Here is a 21,195-nt window from a genome sequence, read left to right on the forward strand (position 1 = left end):
CGGGCTGGAGTGCACTAGATCTCGAGTACTATCTCAGGTGTCTGCAGGGAGCTTCCTGCCTGAGGCACCACTCTTTCAGCTGCATGTCTGTGATTGCCAAGGCACCACGGAACACTAATTTATTTAATAGAATGGTCTTTCTTTTAAGAAAACCCAGCTGCACATCCCCAGCACGTAAGATGAAGAGAAGTATCAGGATTGCCCAGCATTTATGGACTGGGTCTCAAAAAGAAAAAAATTATTGCTACTAACTGCTGTTCTCTAAGCTATAATATCCATCGTGCACAATTGCTATCTATTTTTACTTTCCTTCCTTCCTCCTTTTCCATCTCTTTTTTTTTTTTTTTTTTGGTACTTCTGCTGTTGAGCCACACCACAATACACTGCTATTTTGTGATTATGTACACAGTGGGAGGGAAGGTAGAGCATGTGTGCCCCCTCTGGATATTGCTTCAGTAAAAGCAAGTCTGGCTAAGCTGTTTGCTCTGCGAACCTCCACACTGTAAACGTATATATCTGGAAAACAAAACAAAACAAAAAACCCCAAGACATATCCAGGAACCACAGCCACTGGAAAGTAACCTTGCTTTCTTCCTCTTGGCTGCATAATACTTCCCTCTGCCTACCCTTTGAGAGTAGCATCTGCTTTCACAAAAATTCCCTCAGAATCTGGAGGAAGATTGACAGTCAAACTGTAGCCAATTCATACATGGGAGGACAAGAAGGATTTCTTGAACACTGTAAGAGAAGGTGACCAGCAAAGCAAATAATAACATCCCAGCAAAAAGGCAAGCACACAAAAATGCAACATCAGTATTACCTAGATCCCAGGTAGGATTGGGTGCCCATGCCCCAGGGTACTACAAGGAAGAGTGGGAAAGACACAACTCTTGCCTTGGTATGTTTATGTCTATTTTAAGATAAAACACTGCATATGGGTGAAAAGAACAGGGTAGTGAAGAAGTAGTAATATTTTGATAGATGTTTATTTGTCATGCCAGAACCACAGAAGAGTCAGGGTAAAAAAAATGAAAATGCTACACTGGTGTCGTCTAGTGACATGTGGATGAAATAATGTGGCCATTGTGTCTGCCAAGCTGCAGTTTGGTTGCCAAGTCCCTGAGCTTTACCCTGGGAAACCCTCCTTCGCCCAACCTCACTTCCCGTCCCTGTACTTTGCAGTTACCCCTTGAATTAAGATTCCGGTGATGGAAACAGTGATTTCTGCACGTTAGTAAGAGAGAACCTTCCTGTACAATCCAGCTGGCATTTTATCCTATTGCCCTGATTTAAGGAGTTAGCTGGTACAGGACACTGGCACTTGGGAGGGCAAAAAGCAGCTGCTCCTGTGCCGACGCCAGGCCCTCCCAGCTTCCTGCACCCCTCTGCTGCTCCCGACTGCGCGCTGGCTTCTAACAAAAAAGGCCTTTCTAAACTTTTCACTTGGGCGGGTTATTTCAGTGGAAGCGAATATCAGGCGGGGCAGATCTCTCCCAGTAAGCGAGGGGAAGCCGCGAACCAGTGTGGGAAGCGAAGGACTGGAAGGCTGGACTCGATGATCTTGGAGGTCGTTTCCAACCTAACTGAGCCTGTGATTCTGTGAAAACTCTGGAGATAGGGCCGTGTACCCGGCCCTGTACCCCTCCCGTCCCCAGGACAGCCCGGCGGGTCCCTGAAGGGAACCGCGCCCCGCCCCGCCCCGCCCGCGCAAGCCCCTCCCCCCGGACAGGCCCCGCCCCCTTGTAGCCCCTCCCACCCCTGGCTGTCTCGTCGCTCTACGATGACGTCACCCAGTTGTCTCCGCCCCCCGCCGTTTCTCGCCCTTGCGGGCGGACCCTCTCCGCTCATGACGTCAGTGGTGCGCGCCGGGCCCGCTCGCACGTGGTGGCGGTGCCGCCATGAGCTGCCCGGTGCCCTGCGCCGCCTGGGTGCGGCGCGGCGTGGCCAAGGAGACCCCCGACAAGGTGCGGCCGGGGCTGGGCTGGGCCGGGGGACCCCCGCCCGCTCTCCCCGCCGCCGCCCTCACCCCTCTCTGTGTCCGCCCCGCAGGTGCAGCTCAGCGAGGAGGAGCTGAAGGGTCTCATCGAGGAAGCGCAGGACAGGCTGGGGTGAGCCGGGGCGGCGGGAGGGGCTCTGCTGGGTGCGGGGTTGGAGCCGAACGCGGGCAGCCCTGCCCGCAGCCCGGGGAGCTCCTGGAGGGCCAGCTTGGGAAGCAGCAGCGAGAAGTGGAGACGGCACCAGCCAGCACGAGTTCCTCCTGGAGCGCTGTGCCAAGGGAGCCTGACGTCCCGGGAGGAGCGGCGGTGCGGAGATGGAATTCCCCTGAGATTAGCTCAGCTCGTCGGAGCGCGGTGCTGATAATGCCGAAGTTGTGGGCTCGGTATCCATTTGGGCCACTCACTTCGGAGTTGTGCTCCATGATCCTATGGGTCCCTTCCAGCTCAGAATATCCTGTGGTTCTTTAAGTGTATCCTGCAGTCGTTGTGGCCATGACAGCGTGGGCTGCGTTCGCATGTGGTTCCTCAGTTGTCAGCAGTGATGCTGTCAGACTCCCTGAGCTTTTCTCGTGATGTCTGTGGCCTGGTCCTCTCTGGAGCTGCCATTCCCGTCTGGAGTGAAAAATAAGTTGGGTTTGTAACCGTGGGTGCTTTGGAGGTGTGGCAAACCGAGATGGAAATCCCAGACTGACTGCGAAAAAGTGATGCTGAGGGTGTGACTTGACGATCTAAGGAAGTCTGGAGGCCGCAGTGGGGCTCAGAATGATGTGGTGTTTATGCTGTGGCAAAGAAGGCAGAACATCACTCAGGGGTGTGTTTATGGCTCACAGATGAACCTAGAGACATCACAACTCTCAGCACTGGAAGGTCTTAGTTATGTAGTTGTGTTTTGTCACTCAGCTTTTAAGGAAAAGGTATTTATGAAAAGAGTAACAGAAGTGACATATTTATGAAACAACCTATAGAAAACAAGGAAAAAATGGCTTTCTTTTGTCTAGAAAAAGATCAAAGTTTTATTCTATTTTCTGGCCTTTTTCTGTTAGATTATTCTCTGTAGGTTTGAATTTCTGATTCTGTTTCAGTTATGTAGGGTGTGTGGTTGTACCAGGGTGTGTGTGATTGAACAGTAAAAGCTTTTAGAGTTGGGCAAATATTATTCACCCCATTTCTCTTGGATCAAGCAGTGACTTTATTGCTGAATAGTGTCTCATCCCAGAATGTGTTTTGTTCTGGTTTTGTTTTCTAATGGTTCCAAAATCATCTTAAACATTTGGAAGATTCTCACTTTATGTTAGTTTCTTAACTCATGAAGTTTCAATGTTTCTGTTGTCTGTAGTGTTACTTGTTTCCCTTTATGTGTGTGAACTTTTGATTTTTTGAGTGGTTTCCTTTCTCTTGCAATTTCAAAAGCATGGAAAGATTTGAGGTGCTGGTTGTTATACAGTCTGTAAAACTTCAGGATGGAAATTTAACGACCATCTAAAACAGCCAAAGATGTTATAATCTATTTATAATTGCTGGTACTTCGTAAAATTTGTTACAACACCTCAATTTTTTTTCCTGTGCAGAGATCTCAAATCAAACTGAGATTTAGGGTTTCTAATTATCTTGTTACTTATCTCTAGTTATCTTATTAATATAAAGTTTTTATTTTACTGAACAAATTAGAAAAATGGGGTTTGGGTATTTAATTCAGAGATCATATCTGAGAACTGTCTTGGCTCATTGTTGCTTGGGAATTTTACATGCAGAGGGACAGAAATACAGTGTATTCAGCAGAGATGAGTTTCTATGGAGCATGCTCCATTGAGACACCTCTGTTATGTTCTCAGCCATTGTTTAGTGTACATTTCCTTCTGCTGAATGAATTTGTGCATACAGAATTGTTGCCATAAAGTTTCCAAGTTGCATAGTTTACTCCATAAGAAGTAATCCACAAATGTCCCTACCTAATAAATTTTATGCTGTTTTTTTTTTTTCCTTCTATTTTAAGTATGGAAAGTGTGAGGAAATGAAGTTTTAAAAATCTTTAAGAAATGTAAGAGTCCTCACACATGACAGGACCTGGGGGGGGAGAAAAAGGAAAGACTGAATTGGACATGTGAATGCACGGAAGTGAGGTTAAGAAATGTGTAAGGGAAACAGATTTAGACACACAGTTTAGTTTGTTGAGCAAAATTCATGCCACATTGTGTCATGAAAACTTTCAATGAAAAACTTTCTCTGAAAGCCTGAGAATAACGGTGCCTTGTATTTTGGGAAAAGATCAGGAAGGAGTGAATGGATTTCCAAATGATTGCTATAAAGACTTGAAACCCATGTGAACAGCTAGGAGTTTGTGCTGAAATCTGAACAGCAGTGCCCTAAATAATTACCTGTAAGTGTTGTACATGTCTGTCACAATTTCTCAGGGATATGTGTCTTTCCACAGGGATGGTGCTGGTGGCAGCAATGAAGATCAGACAGCAGGGGACACGAATGTGGCTGTTGCTGGCAACTCTCAGTCTTCCCATAACAATGAAGACCTGTCTGATCATGAACTGGATGAATATGATTTGGAAAATTATGATAAAGACGAATACACGGGTAAGAAAAATTTATACATCAGATATGCAGTGCAAGGGAAGAACCTTTCCACTTCTTGTTGTACTTAAGACCTTAATATCCTAAAACTACACAGTGTTAAGTTTCAGATGCTGGAAATTCACATTTTTAATAATTTGCTTGTCCCAGCTTCAGAAGTCATTTAGTGAGGGAAGCAATTCACTGTCCCCCTCCCTGACAGTAAAAGCAAGAGCATGTTGGAAAGATTGTCACTCCCTCTGCTGTAGTGCTGGAGCAGAGTGGCAGAAGTCCCTGAAAGCTCCAATCAGTTTAGCTTGCCGAGGTACTTGGGTTTGAAACTTGGAAGTTCATTTAGCCCACTCCTGATATTTTGCATTATAGGTAATACAGGTATCAATACAGGAGTTTCTAACTTCACCTGTCACTGACATGTCTAAAAGTGTTCTGAAATTCCCGTCTAGGTGATTTACAACTTGGAGACTCTTTGGCTACTCTGGCAGTATATGGGAGTAATGATAATGATCCTTACATCACCCTAAAAACCACTGTAAGTACTTAAAAAATGTTTAATATTTTAAACAGCGTAAACTTAAAAATCAGTTGAATTTTCCACGCTGCCTTAGGGTCTGTAAGTGCTTGCAGTCCTTTTTCACAGGTGTGCCAGATTTTTGATCAGACTGAACTTTTTTTCTTTCAAGGTTGCTTTGTGCAGTCCCTTCTTTGTGTGCCTTTTGCATTTTAGTAGGAGGTTAAGGCTCATTATTTAAACCATGCAGAGTGGTTTTTCACCTATCTAGTAGAACACAGAAAATGCTTGAAGAAATAACAAATCTAAGGCCACTAATGGCCCAAATTAGAAAATTTCCTAGTCTGCAAGACTCTTGCACCTTCCACCAGTTTGTGTAAGAAATTGGGCTGAGGTGGACTCAGGCTACGTGTCAAATTAGGGATATGGCATGAGGAAATACATCCCTGTTAAACAGAGAAGCACAGTGTGCTGTGTTGTTGGCTGCTTCTGCCTGTGTTAGTTTCCACCTGTCAGGGGGGAACATTTTTGCAGGAGCTGGGTGTGTAGGAGCTCTGCTCTGGGTGAAGAAGTCTCTGGCTGCAGCCTAACACAAGTTGTGTCAAGAGTACTGTCCTGTTATGTGGCTGTTTGCCTTTTTCTGGTGGACAGGGATGCAGCACAAGATGCAAGCAAGACACAAGGTAATCCTGCTACTCTACTTAACATTGGTATTGCCTTGGCTAAAATACTGGGATATGGAGAGATTCCAGAGAATATCCCCCAATTTAATTCAGAGGCTAGATTGCAGTTTGATTGACTTAGTTTACATGGAAAGATTACAGAAATCAGGTAGAACTAAGGTGAGGTTGTGTAAGAAGAGACAATCCAGAGAGCAACCAGCAGAAACTGTGACCATCTGGGGCAGGGTGATAGTAGGTGAATTTTTGTCACCTCTTCTAAGCATAAAGATCCTGAGATTTTTCTGGGTGCTGTCCTTGCTACAGTGTTTTGGATTCTTTACAAAACCAGTAAGATTGAAAGAAAATATTAGCTGTAGTCTTCCACCACAGTGTCTAGTTTCTGCGTCAGGGAACTCTGTCAAACATGACAAGGAGTTGTTATGGTGACTTCACATACTGTAACAAAGCTCAGGGAGGAAGGCACTCACCTTATCTCTAAAAGGAGTTCACTTGCTATGTGCACTTTGGGGCACTGTTTGCTTTCTGTGTGTTCCATTGATGATTTTTCTTGCTCCTGTGTACCAGTGGAGGAGAGAAATGCTTTAAAAGTTATTTTTATAGTCAAAGAGGTATTCACACAGGGATTCAGAGAGAATACAATTTGCATTTATTCTGTGTCAGAATAGCTAACTTTTTCCAGATACACAGTAAGTGAACACCTTTTTCTCAGGCCTTTCTTCCTGTGCTCAAGTTCTTTCCTCAAATTCTGCAAGTTCTTCAACATGGATTTTGTGTTGTCTTTTGGTATTTACTACTAGTACTGTTGAAGACTAAGTATTGTGTAACATTAAGTTAATTAATTAAAAGAATTGTAGGACTTGATGGAATTCAAATATTGAAATGTGCTTGAAGTGAATAAAAAAAGAAATTAAAAGCCTGCAACGAGAAGTCCAAGAAGTCTTGGCTGTGGTGTATATTTGAAGGATGGTACTCTTGTGAGACTATTGACTTATGTACAGTTCTTTGTTTTTCACTGACAAAAATTCCCAGATGCCTTTCATTCCTCAGTAATAGTGAAAATCAGATGAGAGATTACATCTGTTCTGGTATAGCTGAATGCCCAGTAGAGCTGTAGGCAGTACTTTTTGGGAAATATTTTGCGGGAAGTAGACTGTGTTTTGATGCTCTTGGAATTTCTTCCTCTATGTGAGGAGCAATTGCAGTATCTTTATTGGGTAAAATGCTGTTATACTATATAAATGGTCAAGAAGCAGGAGCACGAAGGAAATAAGCTTGCTTTGTATGTCCTGGTGGTGCTTTTCAGCAGTGGGCTGCATCATGATAGCCTTGAAATATGGTTTCATATTTGGTAATTAAACGTGTTTACAAATCCAGGTACGTCCACATACAAACTCCTTCAATTTATTTAATGACTGTTCAGTCTCTCTGTGATTGGGGTCTGGTTCCTGCCTTTCTCTGTTTATCACCATAAGATGGTTTTAGGTGGGTGGGCATTATTATGGTTAAAAATTACTCACTGATTCAACCTTTTGAACGTACGTAGTTCTGTGCATTTATGTGCATTGCTTAACGTCCCTTGTCCTCTCCTTTTTGCTGTTCAGGAGCAATATGAACAGGAGGACTTTTTGATTAAGCCCGATGACAATCTTGTCCTTTGTGGCAGAGTTGATAAAGACTGCTGTAGTTTGGAGGTCCATGGTAAGTAAAATAGGATTTGTTCTTTACAGTGAACTTAGTGAATATGTCTTGCCTAGCCTGTGCCATATGGTTGTGTCAAAGAGGGAGTGGGCTGGTTTTTGTAAGGTTTTTTTCTCCCCTTCTGCTCTGTGTTTTGTTCTTTAGCCACTTTCCAGGACTAGAATATTTCATGTGGAGTTATTGTTATTTAGAGGATAGCTTGCCTCTTTCAGGCTGTATAGCATTTCTTTTCCTTATTTAATTTCTTATGAGACTTAGAAAATACTATGGCATTTTTATTCTCTGAACATACAATCTTTCTTCCAGTCTTACTTTCCATATCCTGCAAGCATCCCCTAATAGTTTGTTATTTTGTTGGGTTTTTCCCTTCATCTTTCTCCTTGCTTCTTTAAATGGGCTTTCCACAGCTAGGACTAGAAGAATCAGCACTTTTATCATCATAGTTTTAGAAGAGATGGTCCTTAATATGGCCTGAATACTGCTTTTTCTAGCAATAGGTTTAATTTTACTGTGTAAGAGATTTTCCTGTTGCAGCAAGGAGTATTTGTGTTGCAGCAAGGAGTACTACTGAGTGTGCTGAAATTATCATCTTTTCTTACCATGGTTCTTTGTGGGAGTGGTTCTGCCTATTTGTGTGATGGTCCATGTTTCTGCAAGCAAAGTATTTCGTTTTAAGCAAGAAACACGACCAAAATGTTTGACAGCATCTCTTCAGATACCAACATCATTATTAACTGTGTCATTTTCCCCAATGTAATGTAAACTTACAAAACAATAGCAAGGGCTTCTGCATTTTCTAACGTTGGGTAACCCTGTCTTGGTTAACTACTAAGACAGCTTCGTTAACTGAAAACTTTAGTTATCTGAACATCTGTCACATGCACTTAAAAGTGGCACAGTAATTTTGTGTGTGTGATGGTAACATATTATTAAAATAATTAATGTTTTTTCTTTGCTATCCAGCTAGTAAGTTATTTTATTATGAGAAAAATAGCTGGATACAGGGAATGCTGTGTTTAATGTATGGTTACTTTATTGCAACTCTTCCTGTATCTCAGTACAACATGCTAAAGGCAACTTCTTCTGACTTCTTAAGCTTCCTCTACTTTAAAATCTGTTTGTCTTTTACTTTCATTTCCACTTAAATTTCATCTGGAATGATTTTTTTTTTTTACTGCTAATTCTGTAAAGTGAATGTCTGAATCTCCAATAATGTGTTCTGATGTAGAAAGTGCTGGATATGGAGCATCTATTTTGAAGTGATCTTACAAATAAAGTAGTGTGGTGTGCTAGGAATAAAGTATTGCACCTTTGCTGAACTTGTCACTTCTTTATCTGAAGTACACAGGAGAGTGTTTGTTTTGTGTAATTTTGTTAAGTATAACATTCATACTTGGAGGGTCTGGCTTCTACACTAAAACTCTGAACACGTTCCAAATTTATATTCTAGACCTCCTTTACAATTTAGTCTTTGCCACATCTGCCTTTTGCAGAAGTGAACTGTTTTATAGTTGTTTGCTTTTCCTCTTCAACGATGTCTTGTTTAACTTTAATTATTTTTCAGTTTATAATCATGAAGAGGACTCATTTTATGTACATCATGATATTATCTTGCCTGCTTACCCTCTAAGTCTGGAGTGGTTGAATTTTGATCCTAATCCAGATGAATCAACAGGTAAATTACAAAGAATACTGTAAATGTCCAGTTAAATAATTTTTACTTCCAAAGTATATAAATGTAATGTTGTCACTAAATAATTTCTTCCAGAGGTACAAGCAGAAATAAACCCAAGATGTTAAGAAGGATAAACTGAATATCAAGTGTTTTGGTGTGGTGATACAGTCATTTTAGTGATGTTTCTGTAACAAGTGATTTGACTAAAATACTGGGTTTTTTACAAATAAACTGGGTTTATAAAAATATTTAAGTTATTGTCAATTAGCAGACCAGAGCAAGCTTTTCTCTTTGTATAGTATAATCTGCTTTATATTCCATTTGCAAATGAAAGGTTGCTTTTGCTTAAATTCATTATGTCCAATGCAGTGATGAACTGTAAACTACAGAAAAATTTATATATATTTATGTATTTAGTAACCTTTTTCCTGTGTTTTACAGATACTTTCTTTTTCCATAGTACAGGGGATGTGGTTTTGTTTTGGTTTGTTTTTTCCTTTAAAAACAAACAAAACATGGAACTTTATACAGCTTCTTTGATCAGTTACTTGTACTGAAGGGGAAGAAAACCAAGTAAATTTTTTTTTCTGGCAACATCTGCTGTCAGCTGATATTTTTAAATTGCTCCTTGTCAGTTATAAACATCAAATATGTTCAAGTAGAAGACTGTGGCACATAAGTTTTACTTAATCACAGAAATAAGCAACAGCTGCATTGCCAAATATGATATTTCATAACTCTAAATAAATGCGGTTGCATTTGCGTTTCTGCTTGTAGGAAATTATGTTGCAGTGGGTAACATGACCCCAGTTATTGACATTTGGGACCTTGATGTAGTAGAATCCTTAGAACCAGTGTTTTCTCTTGGAGGCAAGAAAGAGAAAAAGAAGAAAAAGAAAGGAAAGAAAGTAAGTATTGTAAAATTATTTGTCTGCTTGGATGGAGGAAACTTAGGGCAGAGAGAATGCCTTTTTTTTTCCTACAATATTTGAAATGCTAATTGTTCTCTGAGTAATTAAAGCCTGGAATTAAGAGCAGAAGAGGAGTGGGGTGGCTTATGGTTGATTTCCAGTTGCTGTCCCAGTAAGCCTTGCATCTTAACCATTTGAAATTGGAATTCTAGGAGCTGGCAGTTACAAGGACCTAAAGCTCAGTTAATTGGGAGGTGAGAGAGGGAACTGCCAGGGGTGTTTAGAAACAAGCTGAAGAAGTTGCATGGTCGCTGGAAACAGTGGGATTTCTTTTACTAGCCCGAAGGGAGTAACCAGTTCTGTGAGCCCCACCAACTGTGAATGGAGCAATCTGAGATCTGGGGTAGGAGGCAAGGTGCAGGCAGCGCAGAGACAGTTCTCTCAAAAGCTGTGTTGCAGCAAGTGAGAGTAATTTAATGTGAAATTGTTGGTGAAGACATTTAGGAACTCTTGCTAATGTGGGGTGATGCTTGGTTTGCATTGAAGCTGTAATTTTCAAGCCTGTTTATTTTGTATGTGTGTACACAGAGTTTATCTTCAGAAGGGACCGTGGAAGGACATACTGATGCTGTGCTTGATCTTTCATGGAATAAACAAAGCAGGTAAAAGAACACTTGAATAACAATGGATGTTACAAATTTGCATTCTTAATTAGGCATACAATGTGCACTCAAAATCCAAAAACTTGAAAGCCCTTCTGAAATTAATCCATTCTTAAAAATACACTCCCATTTTATTCTTTTTTTAAAACTAGAACTCTTGATTATTTTTTTAAGTATTTACATATTGCTGCAGATCACTTTTTATTTGCAGGTTTTCCAGCTAAAGGCAGGGCAGAGGTAGATCTGAGCCATTTGATAAATCGCCTACATTTCACATGTACAAACTGGAGAAGCAGAAGGGCTCCCCAGAGCTATACTGATCTGCCAGTGACCTAAGACACCATTTCAAGAGATACAAGTAGATTTATAGAAGAAGGTTCTTGCTATTCTGTTTTTTTCCCTCTAGCTTTTGCCCCAGAGCTGTGAACAGAAAAGAGAGTGTAAAAGCCCTAATAGCACAGTTACAGAAATGAAATGCTTCTAGCCTTTGGGTTATCCTTGGCAGAGAGAATTCCCTGTTGCCCAAATCAACTAACAATGAAGTGCTGCTATTGAAGCAACACAAATCTGGCCCATCTTGGAGCAGGGGTCAAGGACAATGTGCTGACTGAAGTAAAAGATGCTGCTGGGTTTTTATTAGTTAGGTGGTTGTGAAGAGTTCATCTATCAGAGGATCCTCAGCATGGGTCTTGAAACTGGTCCAGTCAGACACAGGCTAATTTATTTTGTTTGTAAATTTTTTAATTTTTCTATTCCTGCTGTCAGAGATGCCTCTTCCTCTGAAGATGAGCATAGTCAACTCTGAATACTCTGAGCAGGTGTAAGCTTTCACTTGTAGGGCTTTCTTATATAGATACTGAAGAATAAAACACCCACGTGGACCTCAGTAAGTGTACATAAATTGCACTCTTAATTTACAGGGTAATGTCTATTGTTCTTAAATTATACACGTAGACAAAGAGTGTGGTAGTGATCAGTCCATCAGTCTTACAGAAAGAGTAGCTTTCATGTACCTTTCATAGTTGTCTGGCGATAATACACAGACAAGTATAGAAAAAATTATGGTTTCAATTGCTAAGTGTCTGAAATGCATAATTCTATAATGTGCTGAGTTACAATTCATTGATATTGGTAGATCTCTCAGGAAATAAAAACAGCCCTGAAGAGGGAAGGCTGTGGACGAAACAAGGAACTCCTTGGAGCAGCTTATATTTCAAATGTGTTTTTTGTTGTTTCTTTCTTTTAAGCAAGGCTTGTTGTGACAGCTCTCTACAAATAACTTTCTGCCTGTAGGTCACAATGGTGTTACTGTAAAATGTTCTTACAGCCTTCACTGTGCATTTTCTTAACTTTCCCTTGTAACATTGCTTGGGAAAACAGCGTTTCCAGGAGAATATTAACTCTTTCAGTCAGAAACACTTGGTTAATATAAAAAGTGGAGGGAGAAGCAGTTTCAATCAGAAGCAACATGTTGAGGTATTAGATCTGATTTTAAGAGCAATGAAGCAATGGTAGAAATTATACTGTGTGTTTGGTGGGCTTTTGGGAATGTTCTGATTTTTTTTCTGATTAAACTTTTAAACTGTGTTTATGGCTCTTAACACAATTCGTCAAATTCAAGTTGAAATGTGGAGTCTGTAAACTAACTGAAATTTTAGTGATTACTTTCACCAGTCTATGAAGGGTGTACTGTGTTGGGTCTTCAGTGGTTATATAGACAGTCAGATATTAGCAAAATACTTTAAAAACAGGTTTGTCTGGCTCTTGGCTGCATGCATACGCAAATAAAACTAAGTTTTGCATAGGTAATAAAATGCTGTTTAATGTCAAAGGAAAGAAAGTGCCTAAAAGCCTTTATTACTTCGGGGTTTTTTGAGAAATCTTTGAGTAGATGATATTTTAAGTGATGTCAGGGGGAATTACAAGCAGAACTGCTGTTGCTGTTATAAGTGTTCTACTAATGTAATGTCATATAGCCTATTTGTAGTCTTTACTTGTAACTTATAATTGCCTTCCAGGAGTTAATCCTCAGGCTTGAGAGACATAGTCTATAGACCAGAGTGTACTTGTTCTCAGAATTGGGCTCTGTATGTATTTTGGATTTTTCACCATTATTTGTTTGTGTAAAGACTTCTAAAACTGATTTTTTTGGTCCATTATCAGGAATGTTTTAGCAAGTGCATCTGCTGACAATACTGTGATTCTGTGGGATATGTCTGTGGGTAAGCCAGCAGCCAGCCTGACGCTACATACAGACAAGGTATGTAATAATTGCTATGTTTCTTCCATGGTAAAATACAGAGGAAAAAAATAACTGCAGTTTTTCATTAACTGCTTGGTCCCGAACCCTCAGAACAACAATTCTGTAATGTTCTAACAACTGTGCAGAATTGTTTAAATTTCTTAATTAGTTGCTTTCGTAAAAAACACTGCATTTGCTTTTTAAAATGTTATCTAACTTATCCTTTAGAAAGTTAGCAAAGATTTACAGCAGTTTTTAAAATGCCTTTTTGTGAAAGGCCTAATGATGGAGAATCTAATAATGCTGGTATAAGCTACAAAAATAGATGTCTGAGCAGAGGTCAAACTAGAACTCTCTCTTAAGGGAACAATGAATGTCAGTTACAGTTTGTTCTAGGTGAAAAAGGTTTAAAATAAATGAGACTAAAATACCATAGTGGTGGGTACGTCAGAAATGAATTAATCTCATAGTAATTAAAATGTGAAGGCTAGCTATTAAGAGTTGTAACCTTATTTTGCTTCTAACAAAGTCACTGCCCTTGACAAACTCCTGATTTTCATTTTTTTGTTAACATCTGCTTTTTCTCCCCGAACTGGAAGCAGATATTATTTTACCTCCTCTAGCTTTTTTTTTTTTTTAATCTAGGGCAGAAAGGGGGCAGGGGGTTCTGTTCAGTTAAATTATATTGGAAAATATCTTGTTTCCACCAGGTGGGGATGTTTGAAGCAATGTGCATCTCTTGCACTATTTTGTAAGCAATTAGAGTATCAACAAGCTCATTAGGATGTTTTTTGGGGGGGAAAATGTGCTGGCTTGGGGAAGGGGTGGTTGTGCTTTGTTCCAAGAAAGTTCCTGTGTATGTGTGTTATATAAAATCTTCCATTATCCAGGTGCAGACATTGCAGTTTCATCCGTTTGAAACTCAGACCCTTATTTCTGGATCGTTCGATAAGTATGTCAGGGTAATGTTTTCAAATGTTGCACATAGGGAGGGTATTAGTATTCAGTTAAGCCCATTAGGTTGTCTTGTGTTTTCTTTTTCATTTTTTTATAACTGCCAATTTGAGTAATGCTGTTATTTTTTTCCAGCAAGCTAGCCAGGTTTGTATGTGGCCAAAATGTGGTTTTCCTTACCTCTTTTTTGGAGGTAGCCAAATGCTTTAACCATCTGGACTGACATTTTCTGTGCCAGGTGTCTGTTCCAAACTGAACTTATTTCTTCATATGTCCTTATGGGATTTTCTGCATTAGAACTGTGTCACTTTTTATTCCTGTGAAAACTTGCCCAGGTTTTGCCAGCCTGTAAGGCCAGGGTTGGGGGCATGAGGGACTTTAAAATCCCAGACCACTCCCTACAGCCTTTCTAGCCATGCCATAGCCAAAGAGTAAAGGGCTGTCTCCTCTGATTGCAGCCTGGATATGCTCAGAAAAGGTTTGTGTCTGCAAACTTGGACTAGCTCTGTAACTGCCAGTTCTTACAAGCCCTGCCAGCCAAAAAACTTCCTCTCTGTTCTCCCGTCTCAATGGGGTAACTTTTAATTTTGTTCTATAACCATGATTTTCTTACATTGAATTTTTTATTCTGCTTTTAAGACTTTGTCCTTCTGTTAAAATATTTATAGACTTGTCAATCTTTAGCCAAGCCTTGGTCTTCTCTGGCTTCTGTTACACTCTTGCTACATCTGCTTAAGTGAAAGTATCGGAGAAAAACCTCTTGGTGCTGTTAGGAAGCCGTGTCTGTCTTATTTCCTTCCCTTTGACTTTCTTTGATAAAAGGATAAAGTCCAAACGTTGAGACCAGCTAGTCAATCCCTCTTTAGCTATCCCTTTGATACCATGGACCTCTGTAAACCAGTAGACTGCCTTTGTGGATTTTTCCTGCAGAGCCTTGCCAGGACCACAGGCTATTCAGTGAATATTGGCAGATGCCTTCATAGCCTGAAAATCAGACTGTTAAAAAGCTGTTGTGTGAAATGCCTGGTGAAAGAGCTGGGAAACCGAGATCACATTTCTTTTCCTTTAATTACAGGATAGGGTGGGAGTGGGTTACGCTGTGGATGTTGATTGTGGTGAGATGTCGCTGCAGTGACATGACCACTCCTCCCTTGCATTTGCACCCAGGAGCTTTTTGAGTTGGGACAGATTCTGCAGCCACTGGGCTGAGCACATATCTATAAAGAATCCCAGAGGATTCTCTAACTTCCATCTACTCTCTCCTTTTTGGAGTAGTGTTTCTCTAACTACTTGTAAAGATTGATTTTTATTTTTTTAAATTTCTTTTTATTAAAGCATATTTGAAAATGTGTTAATATATATCACAAAATGATTTCCTAATTAGTACATCATTACTTGACTTTACTGAAGTCTGTTCATAATTAAGTGATATATTTGCATAATTATGGTCTCCTGTGTGATAAGTATCTTATGTATTGAGTAAATTCAAGCTCTGTTTGCTTAGTTTCAATAGAATGACTGTTCATAACCAAGATGAAACTTTGAAGCACATGAAAAAAGCTAGTGCTTATCTGCGAGATTTTAATCTTATTGAATTGGAAGTCTAAGTAGTGAAGTTGTTTCCATTTTAATTATAGTTTACATGGAGCTTCTTCAGATGCCTGTGGTAAAGCAAACTATGTCACAGAATGTTCTGCCCTGATTTTTTTTTTTTAGATTTTATTTCCTGTCCCTTTTTCCCATAGATCAACGGTGCTGTATGATTGCAGAAACCCACAAGATAACCATCGAGTGTGGAGGTTTAGTGGTCAGGTTGAGAGAGTAATTTGGAATCACTTTTCACCTTGTCATTTCTTAGTGAGTACATGCTCTTCTGTTCTTGGGCTGTTTTAACCTGTATTTTTGTGTTCATAATGTTTCTGAATCATAATGGAGCTGATGGACAGTTGTATGGTTTGTGCTGCTTATTATGAAAATGCTCCAGGGGAGGATGTTTTTAAGTAGTTTTTTCAACAGGTATATTTAGACCAGCTACTTATTTGGTATCTTCATTGTGACAGTAGAACAGCTATTGATGCTGCTGCTTTTGCACTCCAGAGGTGGCATCTCTGTCATGTTGTTACAGTGTTCAGTGGCTGGGATATATTTTTTGTTGCATAGTTGCTGTCGTGTTTCATGTAATGAGGCAAATGCAACTGAGAAGTAGCTAATTAGAACTAAGATCCCGAATGTTGATTCAGTGTTTCAAGTCAGCGCTAGAGGGCACCGTCCTCCTGGCTAGTATGGAATGATCCACTTGTTCAGGTCACAAAAGACCTCTGAGAGCAAGTCCAACCATTAACCCAGCACTGCCAAGTCCACCACTAAACCATGTCTGTAAGTGCCTCATCTACATGGCTTTTAAATAAGGGGTGGGGATTCCACCACTTACCTGGACGGCCTGTGCCAGTGCTTGACAACCGTTTCAGCAGGTTTTTCCTAATATCCAATCTAAACCTCCCCTGGTGCAACTTGAGGCCATTTTCTGTTATCTTATTGCTTGTTACCTGGGAGAAGAGACCAACCCCCACCTGGAGTATAAATAGCTTGGTTTTGTCAAGATTTTTACAACTTTTCAACATAATTTAAAAACAAATCTTTATCGTCTCAGTGGCTGTCTAGTTCTCTGTTGCTTTGTGTATACAGCCAGCAGAAGTGGTTGCTTAGTTTTGTTGGGTTTATGATGTAGATCTCTCAGTATAATCACACTTAGCTTTGCACAGGACCACTGGATGGCTCCAAAAACTTTGAACTGACAGTGAAGAGACTAAAGGCTTTGTATTTCATTGCCTAACATGGGGGCCAAGCTTAGCAGGGCAACTGTCTTCAAAGTACACTTCAAGAAATCTGTATATGATTAAGACTTCCATGTAATTCAGTGCAGCATAGTTTAGGTATGTAGAATGGCTTGGGCAGCAAGTGGATGGAGTCTGGCTTTGGAGGCTCAGGCCTGGGAACAGTGTAACATGCCCTACAGAGCAGTGTCTGCCTCAGGGATTTACTTGAGGGTGGGTATTATTTCATAGGAAGTTTTTTTCCAAATGAATGACGATGATTGTTTGTTTTTTAAATGTTGTGGTTTTCTCAGGCAAGCACAGAGGATGGTTTTGTGTACTGTCTGGATGCTCGGTCTGATAAGCCCCTGTTTACTCTGAAAGCTCATGATGAAGAGGTGTCAGGTAAACTGCCTGCATGTCCTGTTGGTCCCCAGTGGCAAAGCACATCTGGAAGATGCCTTTAACCTATAGGACTGAGGTGGTAGTGATTCCTTGTTTAACAATTAAGTCATGCATGCTAATCATGGTAGCTGGCATGTGAAGCAAATCTCTGCTGAGAAGCCATTGAAAGCAAAGTATTTTAACAACAGTGAACTTTCCTCAGTGACTGTCATGAATAAGCATGTAAAACCAGACTAATTACACTTGGGACACACTCCTTCTGGGTTTTTTTTTTTTGGATGAGGAAATACAAAACCGATGGAATCTGGTCTAGGATTATGGACTATAATGTTTACCTCCTCTCTCTGTAATTATTTTATACTGACTCACTCTGAGGATGATTTAGGTATGGCACACGGGAAGGTTTTCACACTGCCTCCTTTAGGCTACTTTAATTTGGTCAGTGTAGGAGCTTCCAAAAAGGAACCTGAAGTCCCTGATCAGGTGTCTAAAATGAGATTGTATGAACATGCCCCATCATCTTGGACAGCAAGCAAGATGGTCTTTGGCAAATGAATGAAGAAAGCTACCTGGGGAAGCAGATTATGTTAAGTAAGAAGTAGAACAAGCATGTCTTTGCAGTGTTACTGTTGTTGGATTGAGAGACAAAATAGGCCTACACGGTGCTTTTAATCTCACTACAGGGAGCAGGATGAAATTTTCATTAATGTTTTGCTCCTTTGTGCTGGAACAGAGTTTTGTGTGAGGAGAATACTGAGGTTGTTCTCATGACTTCACTTCAAAATGTATCCTCATCTTTGTGAAACAGTGGTTCTCACATGGCTGCACTGTTAATCTTCCAGGGCTACAGCTAAGCAGTCAGGTTAAAGGGTGCCTTGTGACATCATCTGCTGACAAATACGTGAAAATTTGGGATATCCTGGGAGACAGACCAAGTTTAGTCCATTCCAGGGATATGAAAATGGTATAGTAATATTTATTTCTTGATTCCAGTAAGTTTTATATATAAACTACGTCTGCTTATTCTTTTTTTGTCTGGTTTGAATTTTGTTTTACTTAACATCTTTTAGGGGAAAAAACATCTGTATATTCTGGATAAATCATTGTCATTCCAGTGCAGTATTCAACATGGAATTGGCAGACTGCTTCAAAGCCTCAGACCCAAATTCCAGATACAATGTTCTGAGTAGAACTATAGGTGCTCCAGCCTGCACCTGCCACATTCAAGACAAAGATGTGATTTACTGTTTATACTTAGCAGCTCTTGACTTTCATTTTGTGTCTTTACAAAAGAAGTTTCGGAAAACTTAAAGAGATTACATTTGTTACAACTTGCTTGGTAGAAAGTATTTTCAGATGACAAATTCATTTTAGAAAGATGATATTTAAAAAAATAATCCTCTTCTTTCTTCCACCCTCCCAGGGTGTTCTCTTCTGTGCAGCTTGCTGCCCTGACTTCCCATTTGTTTTTGCCTTTGGAGGAGAACGAGAAGGGCTGCGTGTTTGGGATATAAGCAAGCTTTCTGCAGGTAATGTTCTCATTTCTTTGAATGTTGTGGTTCTCCCCTTGCCTGCAGGATATATTTGTATTCAGTAATGTATTGTGGCTCTGAGAGAAACTGTAGGTTAGTATTTTTACATACCCAATGACTGCCTATGGTGTTCACATTTTCAGCTTCAAAAAGTGTTGGTTTTTTTTTCTAAATTGGAGAACTGTTTGACATGATTTATTTTCTTGTAGCTGAAGCGTAACACCCGATTTCTTATATCTGTTTTTTTTTTTTCTTAATGTTCCTGGTGTAATCAGGTACCACATTCTTTGAGTACTTGTGGGAATAAAAGTGAGGACTGGGTTGATCAGTTGTTGTAGCTACATGTAACTAAATGGCATGAATTTTTGGAGAAGGCTTTTAAGAGCTTGGTGGAAACCCAGAGAGACTAAAGCCAGAAATAAATTATTTAAACTTAATGTTGTGCTCTTCAAACCTCATCCATTTCACAGTACTTGGGTACAGAATTATGCAGAGGGAAACCTCTAGATGCTCTGAGGGAAAAATAACAGGAATTGTAATTAAAGTATCATATGCAGATGATTTTTCTGACATGTAACCTTCAAGTCCCTACTCGGGGCAAGGGGAAAAGCTTTGAAACTGCACCAGGTTAGGATTTCCATTCCATGGTGTTCACCATGCTATACTTGCTGTAGTCATCTTGAGTACTCATCAGAGTAACATGTAAGCAATCCCCTGTCTGTATTGCAGTGAATGAAGTTTTTGGAAACAGAGAGAGACTGGTTCTGGCTAGTGCCAACTCCATGGCTTCCAGCTCCACAGCCAACAGGAGCAGCAACGACTTGGAGACAGCAATGGAATCATGATGGACCAAACATCATCGAAAAATAGGACTAATTAACAGGACTATGACTAATGTGTATTCTGCAAATCCCCCTGTTAGGTGAGAGCTCATGGAAATGGCTCTAGTGTCTTGCAGTCTGCAGGCTTCTTCATCTCAGACAAAGAAACATGGTGGTGTGGTTAAGCTCTTAAGATCCTGCCTCTGTTACCGGCTTTGAAAGATTAAATCACTTGCTTTTGCCTGAGATAATGATCCCTGAAACAGGGGCTACCATGTGTAAAGCTGACATATAAAATGAAACAGTCACTAGAAAAGCATTCTGGCTACCAGAAGTTTGTTAAATACTGCAAAGGTTTTGATCTTCTACCTTCTAAGGGTACAAGAAAAAATACTTCACCCAACAGTTGTGTAATAAATAAACAAAAGCTGAATTAAATGACAAGTGTAAATAGATAATTTATCCTTGAGGCTAGGTTTACAGATTTCTAATACAGATTTTAAAATATCTTCCATGTATCTTTTTAAATCTCCAGAGTAGTTCTCAGGTAATAAAATGGCATCCCCAGTAGAATCTTGAAATGTATTTCTAACATTCAGCTCACCAATATCAAACCAGAAATATCCCCGCTCCATCCATCAAGATTGGGGGTTTCTTTTCCCCGGTTCCACAGCACCTGAAGCTGACTGATGCTGCACAAGGTATTGAGTTTTTCTTCAAGCTCCAACTGTAATATATTTTAAGAGAATTTGAACTGAAAGAAGGAGCTGCTAGTTGGAAAGGATGAGAAGCTGTCAGGACACAAAACGAGGGCTGGGATCTCAGCAGGTCCCTGTCTCTGGTGAAAGCTCTGTGTTATGTACTCATGTTCATCACCCCGCCCAGGTGTTTCTGCCCAACACCTGAAGGCACAGGAACGTTTTGAGTATCAGTCGAGCCACCAACTTAAGAACTTTGTTTCCAGCATCAGGAACCTAATCAAGGATTGTGACTCCAACAATTTCCTCGCATTTAAAATGGAGCACCCGAGTGCCTTACCCCAGACCAAGAAGTTAAAGATACTCTTACCCTCCTGTGAAGTGCTTCCCACACTGAAGGTGTCTGCAAAATGCCCTGGGTATTAAAGCCACTGGTGTCAAAGCAGCTGCACTGTCACGGCTCCCCACTGCTTTCCACCCTAAGCACTGTAACTCACTCTGGTGAGCTAAAGCAAGTAAATTGTAACACTACAAACTGCAGATGGGAAAAAGGCTGGGGAAAAGAGTTAGATCTTTCCTTCCTATCCCTTGAGGGTAAGTGGCTGCTTCTAAATCCACTTCAGCTGTTTCTAGTCTGATGACAGGTGTTCACCATGGCTCTGCAGGAATACTCTGGATGGGTTGGAATTCCTGCCTCCCTCCTGTCTCTGCCAAGCAGTAGTGAGAACCACTTCTGTTCAAGTGCTCTCCAGTGAAAAGCTTAAAGTTTTTTAAAGCTTTAATTTGAAATAAATGCTTTGTGTTAAGCTCCTTGAGGGTAGTGACTTCTCTTATACCTCTAGTATTATAATTGGCACTGCAGCTCTAGAAGTTGCTTTGTGTTTCAGGAAGAAATTGCATTACTGAAAGCAACACATCTTTCCCTTGACATAACAAAATCCCACAACTTGTCTCTCTGGAGCTTTTTAGTCACATACTGATCTGAGGGCAAACATTTTCAGGTTTGAAGAACC

General features: G+C 40.4%; 1 protein-coding gene across 2 annotated transcripts; it reads left to right on the plus strand.

Moving 5' to 3' along the window:
* The first annotated feature begins 1,813 nt into the window (after window positions 1-1,813).
* PWP1 (PWP1 homolog, endonuclein) lies at window positions 1,814-19,922 on the plus strand. Of its 2 annotated transcripts, XM_064654901.1 has the most exons (15): window positions 1,814-1,964; window positions 2,050-2,108; window positions 4,429-4,583; window positions 5,024-5,109; window positions 7,373-7,469; window positions 9,034-9,144; window positions 9,922-10,052; window positions 10,644-10,717; window positions 12,881-12,977; window positions 13,850-13,911; window positions 15,659-15,770; window positions 17,041-17,131; window positions 17,974-18,095; window positions 18,555-18,660; window positions 19,393-19,922. In XM_064654901.1, the coding sequence occupies exons 1-15, from the start codon at window positions 1,899-1,901 to the stop codon at window positions 19,506-19,508; spliced, it is 1,485 nt and encodes a 494-aa protein (XP_064510971.1). In that variant the 5' UTR covers window positions 1,814-1,898; the 3' UTR covers window positions 19,509-19,922. The 2 variants fall into 2 exon arrangements, with proteins under 2 accessions (XP_064510971.1, XP_064510972.1); XM_064654902.1 differs by lacking the exon at window positions 5,024-5,109 and having other exon boundaries at window positions 1,887-1,964.
* The last annotated feature ends 1,273 nt before the right edge of the window (window positions 19,923-21,195 follow it).

Source organism: Pseudopipra pipra, chromosome 5 (genome assembly GCF_036250125.1).
Source record: "Pseudopipra pipra isolate bDixPip1 chromosome 5, bDixPip1.hap1, whole genome shotgun sequence".
Classification (NCBI taxonomy): domain Eukaryota; kingdom Metazoa; phylum Chordata; class Aves; order Passeriformes; family Pipridae; genus Pseudopipra; species Pseudopipra pipra.

What these genes read in the sequence shown, in the direction of transcription:
- PWP1 (XM_064654901.1), top strand. Translation starts at nt 1,899, where the DNA reads ATGAGCTGCCCGGTGCCCTGCGCCGCCTGGGTGCGGCGCGGCGTGGCC. An exon ending in TGACGCTACATACAGACAAG is followed by an intron (nt 12,978 to 13,849) that starts GTATGTAATAAT and finishes TCCATTATCCAG; the next exon opens with GTGCAGACATTGCAGTTTCA. An exon ending in TATAAGCAAGCTTTCTGCAG is followed by an intron (nt 18,661 to 19,392) that starts GTAATGTTCTCA and finishes TCTGTATTGCAG; the next exon opens with TGAATGAAGTTTTTGGAAAC.